General features: G+C 42.9%; 1 protein-coding gene across 1 annotated transcript in view; it reads left to right on the forward strand.

Moving 5' to 3' along the window:
• Window positions 1-12953, forward strand: part of LOC121192901 (cadherin-18-like) — a 114962-nt gene extending 102009 nt beyond the window's left edge. Inside the window, exons 9-11 of the mRNA XM_041054891.1 lie at window positions 1572-1686; window positions 10485-10754; window positions 12331-12953. Of these exons, the coding sequence (XP_040910825.1) occupies window positions 1572-1686; window positions 10485-10754; window positions 12331-12953 (1008 nt within the window). The remainder of the gene's footprint in view (window positions 1-1571; window positions 1687-10484; window positions 10755-12330) is intronic.
• The last annotated feature ends 514 nt before the right edge of the window (window positions 12954-13467 follow it).

Raw genomic sequence — 13467 nt, forward strand, 5'->3', positions numbered from 1 at the left:
CCCTTTTCCTCATGATCTCAGAGAGCAACACAGTAAAATGTGTTTGTGTAAATGATTCATTTGAGAGCACAAAATGTGTGTGGAGGTGTTTTACTGTTAGGTTGGTCTGTGTTTCAGTGTGTCTGAGGCACTTTCCTCTTCCTTTGCCTTAAATACTGTATGCACTCCTGACTATTAGCTTTCCCCAGTCATAAGACCTGCACCCCATGAATGGATAGAACTGCTTTAAAGAGCGGACGCCTAACAGATGTACAGTGTATATATATATATATATATATATATATATATATACTGTATATATGTATGGCAGGAAGTAACCTAATTTTATACAAAAGAACTTAAGTCAGAGACACTCGTTTTAAGGAAGCAGATGGTTTCCAGTCAGAGTACCAGCAGCAAAGAGGAGTCTGCTGGGAGAACAAATCCCTCTAAATAAACATACACAAAGATTACATCTTTTAAATCAACAACATCAAAACCATAGCACATAGGAGTAGTAGGGATCTGTATAATGGTGTTGCCTCACATCTATTTCTGTCCTGAATGGGTGTTTATTGTCTTAATTTATAACAGTACACGAAAATAATACAAGCAGCCAAGAAGGAAGGCTGCTGTTTGACTGCAGTGAATGTGACACTGGGACAGTGACAGAGGTTAATGACCAAAAAAAAAAAAAAAAGTGTTGATAAAATGTTGTAACAACTTTGTGGACCGCCTGTTATTAGCCTGTTAGTTGTGCTAACTCCAGCAGTGTTTACAACCTCCCCGCTGGTTCCTGCCCCCCCCTTTGCCAGGTGACTTGTGCTCTGACATCAGTACAAAGAGTAGCTGCACACATGTTGATTATCTTGGCTGTGCTGCCAACTGGCTGTGACAACATGCTCTTTCCACACCATGTGCAGCACTGAGTTCACAGTGTGTGGTTCAACAAAGTTCAACAAACCAGACCTGATAAAACCACCAACTATGATGCCAGATGTTCAGCAAAATGATATTGATAATTGATAGGAAATGGTCTTTTTCTTCCTCAGTTGGAGAAAGAACATTTTCATGTTAGAAAAACCAAATGTTACATTTGAAATATTACACAGAGGTTACCAGTGTCTCGACTCAGCAAATATGCAAGAATTGTTTAAGAATTAATAATGATGTCTGTTGCTACTGACAGCAAAATTAACACCTACCCAGCTACATCTTCACAATTTGTTTGTTTCCAGCAGCTTTAGTTTAGGAAACCATGAGCAAAACCTTCTTGCTTATTTAGCCATGTGGTGTGTAAACAGGAAATCAAGGCCAATTAACTTGTTATTTTGTGTAATGGACTGTAAGAAATTGTAACAGGTCAGAGTGGGTCACTGACTTAATGTAAATTCATACTGTGCACATTGAAGAATTAACAAAAAACAAAAAAACTCTGCTCTGAGCCTCTTTCTTTCTTTCTAACATGATCATCTTTGATGCCTCCATTTATCCCTGTTATTGTTTTCTCTCTCGTGTGAATTCCTTGTCTTCTCAGTTGCCTTTGTTTTTTTAATTCCTTCACCTCTCCTCTGTCTGTCTGTGTCCACCAGGTGATTCAGACCATCCGAGCAGCAGATCTGGACAACTTTGCGAATGGAAAGTTCTCCTTCTACATGCCTGCTGAGCATCAAGTTAATCCAAATTTTACCGTGAAGGACAATGGAGGTAAGACATCAGTGAACAGTTAAACATATTCATGTCTGACTATTGTACAGATTCTATAGACTCGTTCTTCAAGCGTTGGGCTGATGGGAATAAGATCAAGCATGGATTCATTCATATGTCACACCATGTGGCAGCTCACACACACCAGATGCCGAGCACTCAAACTCATAGCAGCAGTGTATAAACTTCCTTACAAACACCCATGTTATTGAGTCCTGTATGTGGCGAGGGTTAAGCACCAAAACCACTTTGGTTAAGATTAGAGAAAGATCATGATTTCAGTTAAAGGTTAATGACGTACACACTTTATCTGGTGCCTGAAGTCACTGCATAGACATAGTGAAACATTAGCAGCTATGGAACCATATGTTCTTCTCAGGAGTTGGTGGAGACCAAACCAGGACTAAAAGGAGAGTGAATATTATATCATCAGGTCGACACAAACACAAATGAATGCTAATGTTGTTCTGTGTCTGCTGGACGTTTGAATAGGAAACAGGCTGCCAGATAACTGGCTAAAAAGTTTGCCATACCCACTTTCTTTGGTGATATTATGGTGTGTTTGTGGCTTGCTCTTCTGCCCCCATGTGGCCGAAAACATGAACTAAAGCAGCTTTATAGACTTTTACGATTTGGGTGTGTTATGCCTATAAATCATAGTGTATATAAATCAAAAAAAAATCAAAAAGGTGAATTATGGGTAACGTAGGCACTCACAGTTTTGACAAGGATTAAGAATACGAGGAATAAAAAATAAGTTTTCTCTGGTTCTGCTGCATTTTTATCCTTTTGTGTGTGTGTGTGTGTGTGTGTGTGTGTGTGTGTGTGTGTGTGTGTGTGTGTGTGTGTGTGTGTGTGTGTGTGTGTGTGTGTGTGTGTGTGTGTGTGACAGTGTTGTAGGAGTCTAATGCTAAACCAGTGCTCTACTATATCCATGGCCTCTGTGCTGTTCCCCAGTGTTCACAGGTATAACCCAGTGCCAATAACAGGAACTGCTGCATCTTTCCCAACTGGCAATATGTTATATCTTGTGTGGTGCACCAGCTCCAGTTAATTCAAGTATGGAGCAAACATTGGAGCATAATGAAGCGTGGCTCAGTGTTGCTGCTGCCAGAGATGACAGCACAGAGTATGGGGTGTCTGTGGTTTCTACCTGTATAAACACAGTCTGCTGGCATCATTACCACAGAGTCTTGTCTCTTCGCTTTTGGTGGAACAGGTACCAGCCTCCCTCCTCCCCTCTTCCTACTGAGATCTGCTTTAATGTCCAAGAGAAAGCCTGCTGCGCTGTTGCCTTGGTTACCCAGCTGCCGGAGTTTTCTGTTTATTTCCTCTCCCCATTTAGCTTTTGATTCTATCTCTCCTGCATAAACAGGAGGGGGCAGGCCGTCCTTTACTTTTCAGGTATGTGTCAGGTTGTATGATGTTGTCTGAGCTTTGGTCGTCTGTCTCACCTGCATCCTCTCTGTTCACTGCGTCTCCCATGCCCCAGTATATCCCTTTATCCCCTGCCTTACTTTCTCTCTGTCAGATTCTATTTTCTTTTCCATCTTCTAATGTCTCCTTCATCTCTCCTGGTGTTATTGCAGTTGCTTTCTGCAGTTGACCTGAGAGAGATAAGGGACTGAGGAGAACTGACAGCAATCTCAGTAATGAGGCACGGTGACAAGTTTCGGACGGGGAGGCTGGACAGCGGTCTGTGAGCCAAACACTGTGGGCAGTTTATGATATTGTTGTTTACTTACTTGTGCTTCCATAGAGCACAGAGCCTGGCTGGAGAGCTGCATTGCAGGTGATTTTTTTTGTCAGTTGTGACTTGAGGCTATTACAGCTGATTTACAGTTGTTGTCACTGGATAAACATGTTTATTTTTGTGATCACCACTGTATAAAATACTGTGTTGTTTGTTGGGAAACCCCTTCAGAATTCTCCTTTGACTTGAAGTCTTTTGACATATGGAGTTGTGTATGTAATCACAGCGGACGACTTTAGATTCAAACCTATAAGTTGAATTCAAGACAAAAAGGGAGATCCAGAACTGGTTCATAGCGTTCTGTCTTCCTCTCCATGTCCTTCCTGATCGTGGGAACCAGACATACGTCTTACAGCCTGGTGCTTCTGCTGTAGTCAGCAGTGACTACACCCCCAGCTGAGCCTGTTGGCTCTGTAGGTGTGTTCCTCTTTGAACGGCCAGGCTGAAATCAGACGTCTGCCAAGACACACACACACACAGTAAATCTGCAGATCTGCACGAGCCATTTTCAACACAAATGCTAGTTAAAACAAAACACAGACATGTACTCTTAAGTTCTGCTAAGCTGAGTCTGGACTAAAGGACCTGTTTGAGGGAGTTATGCTTTGTCAGATGAGAGTTAAAGGATGTTCATGTTGCTGTTTACGTTGATTTATATTTGCTTAGAGCCCAGAGAAGCATGTTCCAGCCTGAAGTCGTTAAAACGGATGACAGAGAGTGCAGGGCAGGACTGTGTTTAAATACACATTAGACATCTACAGTATATCTTTGTGTCAGTCAACACTGATCCAGCTGCAGCAGTCCGGCAGCTGTGTCTGTGCTCACTGAGCAGCTGTGCTGGGCCAGGTGACGGCCACGTTGTAGCTGACGTTTGACAGTAACCCCCCTGTCCACTGGAGACAGCAGTGTCAGGGCTGTGTTCATCACTGACAGCCTGACACTGTATGTCCTCCAGTGTGTGAGCTGATTGGCTTGGGCCATAAAGCATACCCCTGCAGAGTGATCCATGGCCCCACAGGGCCCCACTTTTTTTTTTAAACAGTATTTTACTTTACAGTAAAATACTCAGTGTTACTAAGCACAAGTTTTAACAGTCACTGATTTTTCAGTCCTTCTGTTCCTGTAGATGTTGTTTATGAAGTTTTGGAGATGTTGCGTCGTATGGATTCAACAATGATAGTGTTTTCATGAAGCTTGTACTTTTTGTTTATTTTTTCTAATTGTTTCTTATTATTGTGAATTTTAAAACGCTCTGTCTAATCAGTGGGGAAAGGCTTAAACACTCTCTCAGCCCGATCTCATTACTGAACTTTGATCCACTGCATCTTCTACTCTCACTGATCAAAGCTGGTTACTAAACCATAATGGATCAGCTGGCTTCATGGGATTTTTTTTTTTTTTCTAGTGCTGCTCTCTGGTCTGTTTTTGCTGGAGCAGCTTGCGTCTCTGAAGCCTGCAGTTCATTCCAGTATATACATACAGTGACAGCCCTTCAACGTGCCACAGTGCACTGCGATAATGGTGCACCTTTAATGCAGTTCCAGCACATTTGTGCAGCAGCATGGCACGTGTTATAGTCTGTTATCAACTTACACAGCGTACACACAATTGCTTTACCAATTTTACTGCGATTAACTGGTGGCTGAATAGTGTGTTTAGGTTTAGGAAACAGAAGCACTTTGGTTAAGGTCAGTGAAAGATTGAGGTTTGTCACGTTGTGTGTTGTGAAAGTAAATTAGTATGAAAGTTTATCATTTCTCCTCTTTACGTGTGTTTCTGTTGCTCTGTAGACCTTTATAAGTGTATTTCTCTAAAAATACCTCACGCTTCCTGTTCAGACATTTTCAGTGCAGCCCTGAGAGACGAGCCCCCAGAGACTGATGACTTGTCTTTATTGATTTGTTTGCTTGTGGTCACTCGAGTTTACCATAAAGGGTAATGTGGACGTTGACCTTGACTCTTTCTAAGGGCTGGCAGTTGGATGACTGTCTGTCGATCTATATATGTGACAGAGGTAAGATGAGGTAAAATAAAACAGAACATTAGAAAGTGATTATAATATCAATAAAACAAGAAAAAGGAGAATGACTTTGTAAAATAATAGCTTCTTAAAAGTAACTTAAAAAGCAGAAGAAAAGCCCTGTGAAAGCACACAGGTGAACATGTGCTTTTAAGAAAAGAAAATTTAAAGGAGGATGAGGAGCTCTTCAGTCTGATCTCCTCAGGGAGGTTATTCCAAAGAGCGAGGGCCCTAACGGAAAAGGGCCCCATCACCCCTGGTCGCCAGGGGAGACAGTGGGATGGCTTACAGAGCCTTGGCCTTGTAACCGGGCACATATGGTGTCAGGAAGTCCAGAACAGGCCTTAACTGGAAGCCAATGACGAGAAGCTAAAGCGGAGTAATGTGCTCTCTTTCATTTTCGACAAGCTGTAATTTGTGTGGACTCTGTTGGTTCACACATGTATAGACAAAGTTACAGTATTTCAAATGAGGGGAAATGAAAGCAACGTGACAGTCTCTATGCATTCCTCAGATCAGGGCGTGTCGTCGCTGTAGACCGTGATTGACTGCTTAAATATATGCTCCACTCTGCGTCCTATAATCTGATTTAAATGTCCGGGAAATAATTGAGATAGTTTTATTCAGGATGACAAGCCGTGACAACGCTTGCGTTTCAGAAGCACACACTCACACCATGAGAGGGAAGGATCTTCCACTACTTTCTGCTGCAAAGTAAATAACACCAGCCTCTGTATGAGAACCCACAGTGTGTAGAGATAAAGCAGGGTTCTTTATGAATGTGGTTCTGGGCAGGTTTTCGACTTGAAGCTTAAAGACGAGCAGCGGACTGTAAATTGGATGAAAACCTGAGACGAGCAGCTCTTCGCTCATTCCATCCATTACACACAGGGAGAACTGTACCAGTTCCAGTCGGCTGCCTGCTGCTCTTCATGTTCACACTGACGTATAAATCAAATCCAATCTAATCAGAATGGCTTCTGTTAATAAGCCGTATGGATCACATGGGACGCCTCCTGCTATCACTCAGTCTCTGTATAACTTCATTTTACCTCCTTCCTCTCTCCTGGTTTTCAGCCCCAGCTCTGTTTGCTTCCAGTATCATCCCTCCTTTCACTTCATTCTCCTGTGCCTCTCACACACTATTCTCTTCATACTCGTCCTTTAGCTTCTTCCTCTGTCTTTTTTCATTTTCCTCTCCTCCATCTGTCATTTGAACATATTCTCAGCTTCCTCTCTGCCGGGCTGCCAGATACACCCCCTATCTCGCCCCTTCTTTCCCTCCCTTATTTTCCTTCTCTCTCTCCCGTCTCCAGTTGTTTCCTGTCATCACACTTTTGCTTCGTGTATCACCTCTTTCTCTTACTCTCCTTTCTCTTACTCCTCTCCTCTTCCCTCCTCTATCTCAGTCGGGTGGGGGGTGGGGTGGACGGGGGGGATCAATAGTGCTGTTGACAGCAGACCTCTCCTCTACTCCCAAGCAATTATTTGTTGTTTACTAATTCAGTTTTTGTCCTTTAACCTTCTCCTGAGTGTCAGCACTTTCTCATCCCACATCTGTTGTTGCAGCGCACACACACACACACAACAGTGCAGCCGTACAGCGTGGTCAAAACCATCAACCGCCACCACGCTGAACTATAGTTCATATTTCAATATTCGGATCATATGTTGAGAAATAATCAGAAAAGTAAAGGTGCAGTTCTGATGACTTGCAGCTTTAGTAACATGTAGAGCCACATAGGATCAATGGTGGAAGAATCAGCCATAGCATTACTGAAAACACAGGCCATTTCTTTTAAAATGATAGACTATAACATTTAAGTAAGTAAGAAGGCCTAATAACAAAGAAATTGAATATGTGCAGGTAAATTATTCCGGTCAGACTGAGCTCTTCTCCTCGTTCTCCTTAGAGACAGAAGGGACCATTATCTGAGCAATTTTAAGTGATAGGAACAAAGACCTTTTGAAAGAGTTTGGATTTAATTACAATGAATACATTTGGAAATAAGTTGATAGCAGCAATTTGTTATTCTGAATCAGAAGGGAGCCATTTGAGAGCATCAAGTGTTGTACAATGGTGTATTACAAAAAAAAAAAAAGAACATCCTGATACATCTCTACAGAGACATTTATACATGGCATTGAGAGGCATTTTAACCCTGGGCTGTTATTCATTTATTTATTTATTTTCCTCAGCGGTAAATGACAGCACTGTGCAAACGGTTTGGGCAGTAAAATTACAGAGAGGATGCTTTCAAAAATAATGTTCTGAGTAGTTTTTATTTATCAGTTGAAAAAACAATAACTAAAAAAATGAAATGAATCCAAGCTGTGACCACTTTGCCTCTAAAACGGCACCGATCCACGGTACACATGCATGCTCGCACCTTTTCAAGGCAGGTAAGTTGTTCCTGCATCTCGAAGAACTAGCTACAGTACTTCCATGGATGTAGTGTGTCTCAGTGTCTTCTGTCTCCTCGTGTAATCCCAGACTTATATTGAGAGCAGGGCTCCGTGGGGGCCAGACCATCTGCTGCAGGACTCCTTGTTCTCCTTGTCACTGAAGATAGCTCCTTGCGTCTCTGGCTGTACAATATGTTTGGGGTTGTTGTCATGCTGCATAATGAATGTGGAACCGATGGTGGGGATTCTCCACCAGCTCTGGATGACAGGTGAAATGTCCTCAAGAACCTCGAGCAGGTCCAGCTGCCTTCATTTAGCACGTAGAAACTTTTTTCTCCTCCCTTCTTTTTTTCTTCTGCTTCTTTGTCATACTTTTCCTGTTTTTCGTAGCTTCACATACTTTTCCCTTGTTCACACTTAAAACCTCTTTTCCTGTACGCTGTCACTTTCCTTTTGCTCTGTCCTCTTCTTCCTCTTAATGGGAGTATCTTGTGTGTGTCCTGTAGTGAACATTGCTCCTCTCCTTCGCTCTTACTGTCCCCGTCCTTTTCCTCTCTTGCCTCTGCTTAAGCTGAAGCCTCTGTCTTTTTTTTTTCCTGTCGGATCTTTCTAGTTCTCCTTCTGTTCCATGTTCTATACTGTTCTTGTACCTTTTCCATGTGTTAAGGCTGCCGATCTAAATGGAAATCTGTATTTGTTCATTCAGACAGTGATATCAAACCATTTCATGTGAACTGTCTACCTTTAATACTTTGCCAAATCGGGTAAATAGCCAATGAACTTTAACAAATTGAGCTAAAATCAAATAGAAATTAGGTTAAAGAATAAATCCAGATTGAGAGCTGCAGACACTAATGCAAACAAGTCACCAGTGAGAAACAAGTAAATGACATGTAAAGTAAATGTTGTATCAAGATGATGCAGGTAAACCTATGAGGAAATGTGAGGAAAAATGTGAGTTTTAAGCTGCTTTTAAAACTGATTTGGCTCTTTGAAACTTTAATGAAGGCTGGTCTTTTTGTAGCAAAGCCACATCATTTTCCCAGCTCGACGGTGGAATATCTAACAGGCTGTGCTCTGACGACCTCCCTGTGGTTTAAATAAAAATGAACTTGAGACAAAATGAAGAAGAAATAAAGAAAAAAGAACAATTAAAGAAAATAAAGCACCTGGTGACGAGGCTGATAAACAAAGAAGCAGCAGCAGTGAGATGTGTTTCTGTTTACTCCTCTCTGCAGGTGAGGATAGGGACTTTTTGTGAGTGTGTGTGTGTGTGTGTGTGTGTGTGTGTGTGTGTGTGTGTGTGTGTGTGTGTGTGTGTGTGTGTGTGTGTGTGTGTGTGTGTGTGTGTGTGTGTGTGTTTACATTAGTGTGTGTGGGTGCACACCCAGAGGCTCCATGCATGAAAACAGGAAACACACTATGTAAATGAAGTTATCCTTCTGTACAGAGTCCAGTGGGCGCTGCTGGAATACATTACACCATCCATACACAAATACACACAATCAGAGAGACACGCACGCATACACACACATGCCTCTGTCTGCTGGCTGACATGCTTTATCATGGCTTGGTGCTCCCCAGGCAGTTTGTATGTACAGTGCTTTGTAAAGAGACACTTTTCATACATATTCAGCAGTTCAACATCTAACCACTGCCTCCACTTATTCGCAAACTATCATAATCACAATAACCAGAATCACTGCCTGGAATATCACAGTGGAACAGGGACATAAATACCGTGGAGGACGCCACTGACGTCCTTTTATTGTGACATGAAGTGACTTTCTGCAGTTCTAAATATACTATACATGTTGGTTTATTTAAGGCTAACTCGACCTTTTTGATTAACTTTGACTGTGTTCAGTAAATAAACCAAACAAGTTACTGTTCTCCAGCAGAATTACACACACCTGGACACATGGTATCAAGGACGACATCAAGAAGAAAACCACTGCTCTCCAAACGGCACAAAACTGTAAGATTACACTTTGATAAAGAATATGAAAAGAAGCCTGATGAATGCTGGCAGTACATTCTTTGGTCAGATGAAACCAAAATAAATTTGTTGGGAACAGATGGGGTCTGGCATGTTTGGCGTGGACCAGGACAGGACTACCACATAGTGCCGGCTGTTAAACGTTAGGGCTGGAGTCAACCAAAGAAAACCTTGGCCGACCTGAAATCTACTCTTCAACCACTTGAGTGGTTCTGAGGAACAAAACGGAATGTCTTGGGGCCACAGAGCACTGAGCGCTCTCTGCATGGTGACCTTATTAGCCTGAATATGTTCACAATCAAAGCCTCCAGCTTTAAACACCAGAGCTGATGAGGCATCCTAGCACAGGGAAGTCAGCTTACTGCTTTTTGATGATATTCCATGCTGGTTGTTGAGTGGGGATGCAAACCGCTGTTTGCAAAGTTTACAGTTGACTGTTGACTGTCATTAAATATAACGGTGTTAACTTAAAATATTAACAAAATAAAAATTTCTCTCATCTCTCTCATATCATTCAACCTCTCCTCTATCATCTCTATCATTCTTTTATCTTTCTACCTTCATCCACCTCACCAACATCCATCCTACACCCCCATGCCTTGCCTTCCTTCACCCCGCAGACAGCACTGCCAGTATAGTATCTCGTCGGCGTGAAGGCTTCAGCCAGGACAGGGACCAGGAGCTCTTCAGCCTGGTGGTGGTGGTAGCCGATGGCGGGGAGCCTCCTCTGAGCAGCACCGCTACGCTCTCCCTCAGGGTGTGTGTGTGTCAGAGAAACACCAGGGGGCGCAACAGCAACAACATCTGTCAGGCCCAGGCCTTTCTCTCCTCAGCCGGTCTTAGCACTGGGGCCTTTGTGGCCATACTGCTGTGTATCGTCATATTATTAGGTAAGTGGGTGCAAATGTCATGTATGTGCAACTTCACATACTGTCGGATTAAATGAGACCGAAAGTCAGATGGACAGCCCTCTTGTGGCCAGGCCTTTGGATCCATCATTGGATTTTTCCAAGCTCTTGTGCTAAAACCAGACCATTAATACGACAAGTTTTGGTGGTTCTGACCAACTGTATCCAGCAAAGAGCTCAGCTGCATTGTTCTGAAGGCAAGATATTAATCAGTAGATATGATCTGAGCAGGTTGTGTATTTGGCCTTGATGTTCTCAGGTTGTATGCCACAGTGTGTGTTTGTGGTACAAATGGCTTTCAGGTGCATATCACGGTGTTAGTTAATGAATTGGGGTTTGATCTGTAGTCATGGAGACGGTCCAGTTGTCATCATGTGACTCAAGTATGGAACTTAAGCCATGTGGTAGCAGAAGAACATATATACTGGGGCAGATGTTGGTACCTGCTGTATCTGTAGTGTCTTGCATAGGATATAAATGGACTCCTTAGTGTTTCTGCAGCCATCTGCTGACTTCTGGTCGATGACTTGCCCCCCTACCCAATGGATGCTGTGACTGGGTTTGGTTTGGTGTTTCACTGATGTAGGCTTCCACACAGCTGTCACATGTAATGTCATGATTTCATGTCTCTCGGGGAGGTTCCTGTCTTTAGGGTGTACCTATAGAGATCTTAAGGTGGTCAGTGGTTTCTTGGTAAGTGCCAGTGGTATCATGGCTAAGGTATCAGTCTGTGTATGTACGTTTTCTTCATATCTCCACATATACAGCGACTTCTTATGACCTGACAGTAGATTCACACTGTGGTTAACATGATGATCCAGCTCCTTGTGGTGAATGAAGACCATGAGATGCAGAGGACAGGTCCAAAAGCAGTTAACTGTCTTTTTGTTCCTAGATTATTTTTGTTACATTATATTCTGAATAAATACAATAATAAGATCTGTGAACCTCTTTTACTTTACTATTTCTATTTTCTGCTTCTTTACTCTTCTGCTTCACTGCATGTCAAAGAGAAATATTGACTTTTTATTCCACGACATTAATCTGACCGCTGCAGTTAGTGGGTGCGTTCCATTTGAAGATTTACATGAAGGAAACTATAATAATCTTAATACCACACATTGTTAAAGATTAAACCAGTGGCTGCCAACCTGTTTGGCTTGTTACCTCTAATATAAAAGCAGGGTCAAGCTGTGGCCTCTTGTCATGATTCAGGTGCTTCCAGCAGAGGGATTCCCCAACTAAACGTCTTACATGGCTTCATTTAAATAACTGCTGACAGGATATTTGACAAAACAAAGAAAAATATTAGTCCAAATTTCAAAGTATGAAAACAGAGATGTTCGTGTTTTAAGTGCAACTGTTTCCCTTTTTCTCAGTGAGTTCAACATTCATTTTTAGCCATTAAACATGAAAGCCTATTCGCTTGCTCCCACACAGACCGGTGTAGATAGTTTGGAAATTCCTGGTTTTCTCTCATACTCTCTGTATGTAAACTTCTTTCCTCCTTACCCTTTCTTTTTTCTCCCTATTACCTCTTCTTCTCCTTTCCCTCCAGCCATAGTGATTCTGTTCACGCAGCTACGAAATAAAAAAGCGAGCAAAGAGCCCTTGATTCTCTCTGAGGAAGACGTCAGAGAAAATGTGGTGACCTATGACGACGAGGGGGGCGGGGAGGAGGACACCGAGGCCTTTGACATCGCTGCACTTCGAAATCCCAAAGCCTCTGAGCCATGCAGGAAGTACCACACCTACCTCGGCCGTGGAGGTAGCCTATGTGGAGAGGAGGACGAGATCGAAGACGACGAGGAGGGGACTGTGGTGGTGAGGAGGAGGAAGGCTCGGCAGGTAGATCACGGCAGCTACAGCCCAGAGTCTGAACCTGCCTGGTTTATCATTGACTGCGTCCCTCGAGAGATCAGCCAGTCGGCGCCTTCGCTTCTGCTGGACAGTCATGACATAATTCAGCAGATCATCCAGCAGAAGGTGGCTGAAGCTGACTCCGACACACGGGGCCCACCTTATGACTCACTTCAAACATACGCCTACGAAGGCCTCGGGTCCTTGGCCGGGTCAGTCAGCTCTTTGGGCCTGACTGCAGCAATGCCCGAACTAAACTATGCTGACTTGGAAGACTGGAAACCAGAGAGGCAAACACTGGAACAAATCGTTGGAGAGTAGCTGACTACAGGCCAAGCTGACGCAGAATCCTAAAGATTTCCATCCAAAAGTTCTTTTTTTTTTCTTACTTTTGGCCAGATTTGCTGAAGTAAATCACTTTTTACTTGTGCCATTTAAACTTGAGTGCAAGGATGCAAAATTACTGCTGCAAAAAGCTGGCAATTAGGAGCCGTGATACGATGTGAAATCAGTGGCTAAGCCATTTACATCTGACAGAGGAGACGAACACACACTGGCTGAAGGGAAACGGGGGGGGGGAAACATCCTAGCTTGAGTGCTGCAATAATGGACAGAATGCAAAATGACAGAAGACGGAAGTGTTTTTAAAATGAAAGGTCAATTTGCATACAGTTTTCTGCCTCTGCTCTGCTTGTTAGGTGAGTTAGTGGGGAAAGTACATCTAGTCCTGAGCCCAGAGGATTCTGGTTTTGATCTTCACTGTTGCTGAAACTCCCGTCTTTTAAAAACCCTCGCACAGCTGCCCTGGAGACGAATAACAAATTGGCTGGGAGCA

Source organism: Toxotes jaculatrix, chromosome 14, assembly GCF_017976425.1.
Source record: "Toxotes jaculatrix isolate fToxJac2 chromosome 14, fToxJac2.pri, whole genome shotgun sequence".
NCBI classification, from domain to species: Eukaryota; Metazoa; Chordata; class Actinopteri; family Toxotidae; genus Toxotes; species Toxotes jaculatrix.